This window comes from Ruditapes philippinarum, unplaced genomic scaffold, assembly GCF_026571515.1.
Source record: "Ruditapes philippinarum isolate M1 unplaced genomic scaffold, ASM2657151v2 ctg19883_1_1_1_1, whole genome shotgun sequence".
In the NCBI taxonomy this organism is placed as follows: domain Eukaryota; kingdom Metazoa; phylum Mollusca; class Bivalvia; order Venerida; family Veneridae; genus Ruditapes; species Ruditapes philippinarum.
The window spans coordinates 1-8959 of NW_026856348.1; the positions used below are offsets into that span (position 1 = coordinate 1).

Here is an 8959-nt window from a genome sequence, read left to right on the forward strand (position 1 = left end):
AAATTTATCACATACCCGAAAATTTAAAGACCGTTTTTAAAGTGAAATAAGAGTCTTTTTTCATTGACGCGTTCCTATAGTATAACGCTAACCCATTTAGGCGTCCTTTACACTATGTTTGTTTATAACGCTAATGACGTCACGTCAAAAATATAATATGCACGCGGCCGTGCAATACCATATTTACGGAGTCGCAAAATCGGCAACGGGTGTTTTGATAAATGTATATAAATTTATGCTTGTAAAACAAGTTTTCAAACATCGAAAAATAAATGTGGAATATGTACTTATGGCAAACAATTTGTCTACATTATATGTAATCCATTAAAATATATTGCATTCATTTCTGGATTGGAAAAATTTGACTTAGACTTTAATAGAAAATAAATTTCTAATTACATGTACCCCTTTTATTAATTTGAAATTATAAAAATTCGGTTTAATATCTTTACAAAATAATGCTTTTTGGAAACTTAACAATATTGGGATAAAATCTTCATTTGAGCAATTATAATTTATAGATATAAAAACCATAAAAAAATTGAATTACAGGATCTTTAACCCATTATATTCAACAGGGGAAAACTAAACGAATTCATACTTTTTTCGACTGAACCCCTAAGCAATTTAAGTTGTCTCAAAATATTTAAAAAGAGAACGCGGAAATAACATGTCTGCCGATGCCATTTAATTTGCCCTTAGTGTATCTTAAAATATATTCCAAAACAATAACATGATAACATCGTTCTGTACAAGAAACAATTAGAAAAAAGATCAATTTAATTTTAAAAATTCAAAAAACATTGATAATAATTTTCAAAACATGCGTTTTATGCGGCTATCAATTTTTTAAAAAAGCCCCCTTCTGTTTTTAAAAAGGAAATAAAAAGTTACCTTTGCATTTTTTACGATCTCTTTGTCTGAAGTATGCATTTTTCATAAAAATGTTGCCATGTACGCCAGAAGTTTACATAGCCATTTTTTGAAGAATATCCTATGGCTCAATAAAAAAATGTTTAAAAAATTTTATTGAAAATTCAGGAAGTGAAATTGTCTTTATTTCGATGAACAGTTTTTTTTCTTTATACTTGTATAGCTATAATTAGTCTGTAATACTTAAATTCAAAAAGTAATTTAAATGTAAAAATCCGTACAGAATTAACGTTTTTTGAAAGAATATTTTTGAAGGGAAAAATTTATAGCTATTCACCGTCTACCATTTGATTTTCCCTTTTTTCTGAAGATAATTGTATAAATGTTAATTAAATGAAATTTTCCCGCGACGCCAAAATGAACACGCGAAACAGGGTTTTTAGTGTATTTTGACAGAATTTAATATCAGCGTCAAGTACTGATTGAATCAAGGAAACAAGGAACTCTCAATTGTCGCTGATTACTTTAAACCATTTCCAGAGTGTCTGATTTTGGTGCCTATTTGTAAATATCTAATCACGGTGACACAAATCGCAAGAATTCTCAATGTTAAATTTGGAAATTAGCAACAGAACAAGCTTTGCTCAATGCTAAATCGAAAATAGCAACAACATAAAGAGTTATATTGTCGTGCGTGAAAAACGTGCTAATGAATAAGATAAAGCAGGACAAAATATAGAAATGGAGAAAAAAAATAAATGGATAAAACAGTCGAAGAAAGGGAATCTGAAAAATGCGTTAAAGATTACTGCTGAAAGTATTCTTTTGTTTACAATGAATGTCTTTGAAATTGATAATAGTTTGCACTTTTGATTATAAAACAATCAGTTACAAAATGCAGCCACTGTCATGATAAATTGATTCCGGTATCGCAGCACATTCAATGAGTAAGTTTTAAGAACATAATAAAATGATATACACATGTATAAAATATTAAATATAAAACCTGCAATCATGGTTATTGACCATGGCATGCAATTGACAGCAAAGGATAAAAACAAAACTACTTATTCCTTTTAAGTTATAATGGTTTGTCGCAAAAATCTTAGAATCTTAATGCGGTTGTCGACATATAATAAACTAGGTTATTTTATAGCGAAACAAATATAAAAAATCTGTTTTGATAAGAAGATTAATCTCACACACTGGTGCGATGCGATTTGCCGATTCTCCAGTGCTCTGGTAATTGATAATGCATATTACATCAATGATTGCACTTATTTGTTCTCTCGTATTAACACATCTGCTAATGTTATAATTACATTTTCACAAGATTTGTTCTACATGCATCACACACAGAGAGAAAATTGGTGGTTGTTGATTTTGCAAATCGTTCAATTATGTCTTTTTCTGTTGTTGATACATTGATGTTGGTAGTAGTTGCTCATTTTTTTTATTTGTCATGAGCTCTTTGCGCTAAGTCATGTTTTAATGCGATTTGACTTTGTAAGTTGGATTTTTAAAAACTATGAATATTTTTCCATTTATAAGATAGTGTACAAATACAATATAACAGAGACTACACAAGCCCTATATAAGTCGGCATACCACTGGGTGACTTTGACGGCCAATATCTATATACAATGTTACATTCATTTCTTGTTACTTTAAACATAATTTTAACTTAATCAAAAGTACATTTGTATACACAGCATACTGTAAAAATGAACTGTTTCATGTATTATAAATATTAGTATTAGTATTATAAGTGCATTCGCAAAAAAAATGAAAGTAACTCGGAAGGAATGTAACATCTATATTCGGCCGAAATAATGATAACGATATTGAACAATGTATCATTCTGACGGACTTCATTAGATTATAAAGCTTCTTTAATAGCTTCCCTAGGATGTGATGTAAAGAAACGGACACTTAAATATATCAATCTATCTTACGTTATTAAAAGAAAAACAGAAATAGATGTCATTATGATGGATTACGACAGTGTTAAAATATTTTATTTTTTCAGACAGTTTTATTTTATTTGCTAGGCTTGCACAATTTATATTAGCCACATACTATATTTGGCCATAGCAATTTTATGCCATTGATATTTTACAATTCTAATCTATCAAAACAAAAAGATATTTTATTTGTTTCTGTCTGGCAATTTTTCAATCTAGAGACGTGAAAACGATCATCGCTTACACTTAATACAAGAATCAGTTGATTCAGGATCATACAAACGCTTTATATTGATCAATAACTTTATTTCATATCAAGAGTTGAAATATTTCGTTTCTGTTTTCTGAATTCGAATCAAAGAAGCCTAGATGCAGCTATCGTTTTCAGAACCGATAAATATTGTCCGGATATATGTACTGGTTATTAGCATAAAATATGACACATCGTGATTTTCTGAGTATTGAACTGTTCAACAGATTTTTTTTAAATTTTACTGCGATAAATATAACGTTTTGCTGCCGAAAAGAAGCGACTACATTTTGACCTTTACAGCTGTTAATTTGAGGCAAATTTTAGGCAAATGACTGTCAATTTACTGAAACATTTGACACTCATAGAAGTCTTAAAGTGACATTTTTATGCTTCATATTTTTCATAGTCAAGTTAAGCTGAATTGACTTTATATTTCAAAAGATTGACTGTTAAAAATGGTGTTTGACCAACAGTTGATATTGGAAAACGTCCAGGATAAAAAATTATAATCTTTCTAAAATATAAAAAGAATGCCACACTCTTTTTATAAACTGAGCGTTATAAGTAAATTCTAGTTAGATATTTACAGAAATTTTATTTGGATCTGTGTATTTTTTTTATTGTTTATGGGAAGTAAATTATTAATTAAAAGGAATTATGGCAAAATGAAAACTTATTTTGATATTCATCATTCACTCACTATACACCCTTGGATGGGCATAATGTCACTTTATCGCTTCGTTGTTCCTAGCGACTTTAAATAATATTATAGAAGCATTAATTTTTGTAATACTACCGTGATACATTAATTCTGTGTACTTTTGCGTTAGTGACACATTAGTCCAAAGGGCTTACTGTATTTCATATAATGTGATGTAATGGTGACATCATTATTTCCCCCACATGATATTTAATTATCAATGTATATGCTAAATGTTGCTGGCTTTTTGGTCCCTTTCTCTTGGAGTACTTTACTTATTAAATGAATTATAAGATAATCCCAATCTGTTACGTTTAAGGAATTTATATAGAAGTATATAAAATGCTTGTTTGCACTATATAAATAGACTTATTCATTAATGATATTAGATATAATAGATAAAGTCGAAAAACAAAAACGCACATATCTCAAACATTTGTATAAAAACCAAACCATTGTAAAACGGAGACGTAAAAGGTATCTGTCATACAGTCTAGGAATCGTGGGTTCGAGCCCTACTGGGTCATAACCATAGCACTTTTATATCATAATTTAATTAAAAACGATGGTTATTGATCATGTTCAGGACAATTACATGCATCGCAAAAATGGATACTTACTTTAATTGTTCTGACAAAAACTTTCATTATTAACTGTTAATACATGTAACATTTGTTTTATCAGTTTAGCATGATGTATAAGCTATCATGATGAAACAAAATGAGATTTCCTAGCATGCAAACAAGATGAGATTTCCTTAATATTTTGACTGATAGTATAAGTAGAGAATTGAAAGTATTGTAAAATTGTTAATCCATTAACTAAAAAAGACATATCGTAAAAGTTATGAGAGAAGTCTGTGTCTTCTAGTGCATACAAAAATACGTTCACTTAACATTGGTAACCTCGAAAAGCTATGTGCATGCTTATTTATTGATTTGCATTTAAGATTGTTTAGAAATTTATTTGTCTGTTTGAATATGTTAAAATAGTTTGATTTTTGATAGACGATGTGATATGCATCAATATATATAACAGGCTGCCTATACCACGCGACATTTGGAGATCTGCAGATGTCGGTCTAGTTTGATTTTCTTTCATTACATTCAGTTTAAATGGGATAAAAAGTAGATCCTGCTCAAAGTGAATAACATATACTTAATAATTTTGGGGGCAAACATTATGTTTTCATAAAGTGAAGCCGCGTGTTTAGAAATGTCAGATATTCAAGCTGTTCAATTTAACGATATTTTTGTTTTCCAAAATAATTCTACGTATTGGTCACTTTATAAAATAATTTGTCTATAAAAAGTTTTATAACTTGAAGGAAAAAATCCTAGACTGACTTTATGATTAGCAATCTGCAGCTGCACCACTTAGAACACAAAAAGTCACTTGGTATAGGCACCATAAGAGTCGTTCAGCAAGGGTTGTACAGTATCTATTTATAGCTTTTTAAGAGCCAGGGATCTTCATCATCATAAAAAATTGTAAATAAAAAAAATCAGACACCATTTGACTCAATTCAACTGGTTTTCATATATAATTAAATTGATAACGTTAAGTTTATATTTCGCCCACGTCGAGTCATTTTGTTTCTTATGATGGATTATGTTATTCTATCTACATTATATTGAAATTATTTAAGATAGCAGCAAGATTAAGTTTATCTATGAAATAAACGAAAAAGCACTGATTGTAATTGCATAAGATAGTGACAGATACACTGAATGTTGAAAGGAATTAGATTTATCTTACAACATTCGTCTACAACATTCTCCTCTACATTCAAAGTTTTTGACATTATCGCCGTTTGAACGGCGCCATCGAAAACATTTGAAAACAAATAAATGATGTATGCATTCACACTTTTCCTGACTCTGTGTTAAATTTGTGCTGTCCTTGTCTGCAATCCGAATTTATTTTCCTGATAATAAGGTAAAGAATACATTTGCAATCAAAGCACAGAAGGCGCTGAATTTGTTTGCGTCTCAGATGTCAGAAAGGTTGTTAGATTATAAAACAATTTGTATTTGTATAGTGCCACCAATGCTTTCCAGCGTTTTAATTGTAGTAGATTGGCTATAAGACTTATTGCAACACTGATATTCGATCCAAACAATTTGAAAAAAAAGAGTTGCCGTAATTTGGATTTGAACTCCAGACCTCACGCTTCCTAAGCGAGCGCGTTAACCCCTCGGCCACGGTGTTTACGGCCTGAAGAAAACCATATTATTCTATTTACGGTTTATAACGACGCTTACTGTTGTTTAACACTTGTGTAAATAATCATGGCGCTTACTATAAGCATGTATATTTATAAAGAATAAAACAATATTAGAAATCTTCGACCATTCGGGAATTATTTTGCTTGAAAATTAATCCGCCTGTCATGTGACTATCTTTACGCAGTGATCTCCCTTACATTTTTCGGCCTAAGTGTTACATATAAAGGGAAGTAACCGCTTCAAAAAAGCGGAATACTTTCGGCACTTGCAATTAACAGCATTAGAGTCTGAAATTTCGCTACCATTATTTGTTTGGTCTGACGACCCAAACAAATAAAAACGACAAGTAAGTGTGTTGGCAAGCAGAGACTGATTCGAGCAACAAGTGTTTACTGTGTGTTAGTTACAGAGGACAGACGTAGAATGTAGTAGTAGATTATACAATTGAACTGTTTAATAGGCCAACTTAAAAAATTAAAATAACAATAGGTATGCCACATTGTTTGATGTATAATAATTAAAACGATTTAACAAATCATCAATGTGGAGTTGCTATTTAAGTGGAATTGGTATTACAACTATATTGAGATGTGATGTTCTTCGTGTGTTGCTTCCATTGCATTTGTTGACGACATGAACAAAATCAGTATTTAAGGAAGATGTGTTCCATTTTTGGCTTTGTTCTTTTATAAGTATGAAATCAGGGCCGACTGCGCCAGCGTACGTGCGTACATGGACGTCTAAGATTTCATTGACATACCTTACTGCCGTCAGTGTACCGTTTTCAAATGTGAAGGTCCGTTTACCCCTGAGCGCTTATTCTCACCCACACCATGAACTGAACCCCCGCAAAAAACGGTCAGGTTCTGCAACGCATGCTGGAGCTAACCGTTTATTTGGACTCCTCCAAACCCCAGCCCGTCTATCTGTGACGTCCACACAAAACCTTGACTCATCAGTGAAGAGGACCGGGGTCCAATCATTAACTGTACATATGACATGAGTCTGCGCACATTGCAAACCCTCTTGAATATTGCGTTGTGTCAAAGGAATGCGAATTGCTGGCCTTTGTGGGCCAGCATCATGCAGTCTATTTCTAACAGTTTGTCTGCTTACACGCACACCAGTTGCATTCTGGAAGTCGTTACGTAAGGTCGTAGCGTTCGAGAGCCGTTGGCGCCTGGCCTGCCTGAATGACAATAAATCGGTCCTTGTCTTGAGTCGTCGAACGTTTCCGACCTCCGGCGTGGCCCTGCAAGACTTTCCAGTCATTTGGAATCAGTTCCACATCCTTGAGACCACGCTATGGGATACCCCACGGACATGGGCAACGTGCCTTTGTGTACGACCAGCCTTCAACATTCCAATACCCCTCTTCATCTCTTCTTCACTAAAACGACGTCTTACCTGTCGATTTGCCATAGTTTGTTAATTTCGAACACACTTTTACATTAAAACGAGAGAAGTCTTCCTGCTTGTACACGTTTAAGTGAACGCACATGGCCATAAAACACCAAATTTCCTGGGTATGCTTTTCCACGTGCTTATCGTGCAAGGTGTACATGACAAATCGATAATTTAAGTACACGATTATGAGGTCCCTGTACTGGGATATCGTTAGCGGAAATATGATTTTAATATGATGGTAATAGGACTGTACTATGAAATGTCAAAAAGGTGATCCCTTGCAAATTTTGATTTGTATATAATAAATGACACAAGTAATAAATTTTGAACAACACACGCAATATTTAAAATATATAAAATACAAGCAGGGCCTCTTAATAAATGAGATTAATTAAAAAAAAGATTTTCCTAGTGTATTTTAATTTTTTATTCAATTGCTTTGTTAATGGTGTAGTAGATAAGATCAATGAGAAATAATACGCCCATTAAAAATTATTTCAATTCAAACTCCTCTTTAACTGAGTTGTCTATTCCGAAAATACTTTAGAATCTTAAGAAATATTCGAAGATAAAACATAATTGAAAACTATGTATTTTTAAATAGAATGGTTAAATACATGTATGTTTATAAATGTCACCCACGAGGCGTAATTTTGTTAAACATAATTATATTTCTGTTTATTATTCCGGGATGATAGATAAAATCTTATCAGCGTTAGATAGTGAAAGATTAAATGTTGCAGGAAAGTGAATAGGATTTTTTTTATATAAGAAATTCTTTCTCTGCATTAAATGAAATCTATTTGACATTATCTGCAATCAATGCCGCCGATAAAAGCATTTGCAAACAAATAAAAGATAATACCGAACGACAAAAACATAAATTGGCATTCCATGGAAATTATGTTGACATTGGATTCAATTCTATTATAAATAACAAAACAAGCGTAATTGTTCCATAATTTGTTTGTATAATAAAACATATTGTAATGCAGTTATGATTAAAAGATAATAATAACGAATTGACAATGCGGACAAAAACATCTTAATACAAGAACAACAACAAAAACAACAACAGACGAGTTGGTTCTTTTCTATGTGAAATCGTTTTTATTTTTTTGTTTGTTGAATAAGAAACGGATTTCAAATTATTCTCAAGAATCGAGAATTTTAAAGATTTGTTGTTGAAACCATGATGTCCGGGGAATTAGTGTCTCCTCCCTCATTTCAAAATGAGGCTAGAGAGAGAGAGATGCAATGGCTGTAGCAGTATATTTACGTACTGGAGTATATCATCTTTTTTATAAAAAAGTAAACATGTTCTCGCATCGTTATTAAATTAGTCAAACAAGAGATTCTTAAATTAAGTGATTACAAAGCTTTTAGTACTCAATCTAAAGATGCTATGAAACACTAATACCAAGGAAAAAAATAAAAAAAAGAAGGAAGAGGTAAATGGAAAATAAGAATAAAATATAAAGGAATAAAAACTTCTAGCATTTACAGAGAGAGTGAAGACTTTACCAAAATAGAT

The 8959-nt window shown here is 31.7% G+C and overlaps 1 protein-coding gene across 1 annotated transcript; it reads right to left on the reverse strand.

Moving 5' to 3' along the window:
• Positions 1 to 6840: 6840 nt before the first annotated feature.
• Positions 6841 to 7290, reverse strand: LOC132746258 (uncharacterized). The gene has a single exon (XM_060735343.1). It carries the CDS (start codon positions 7288 to 7290, stop codon positions 6841 to 6843), a length of 450 nt encoding a protein of 149 aa, XP_060591326.1.
• Between the last annotated feature and the right edge of the window lie 1669 nt (positions 7291 to 8959).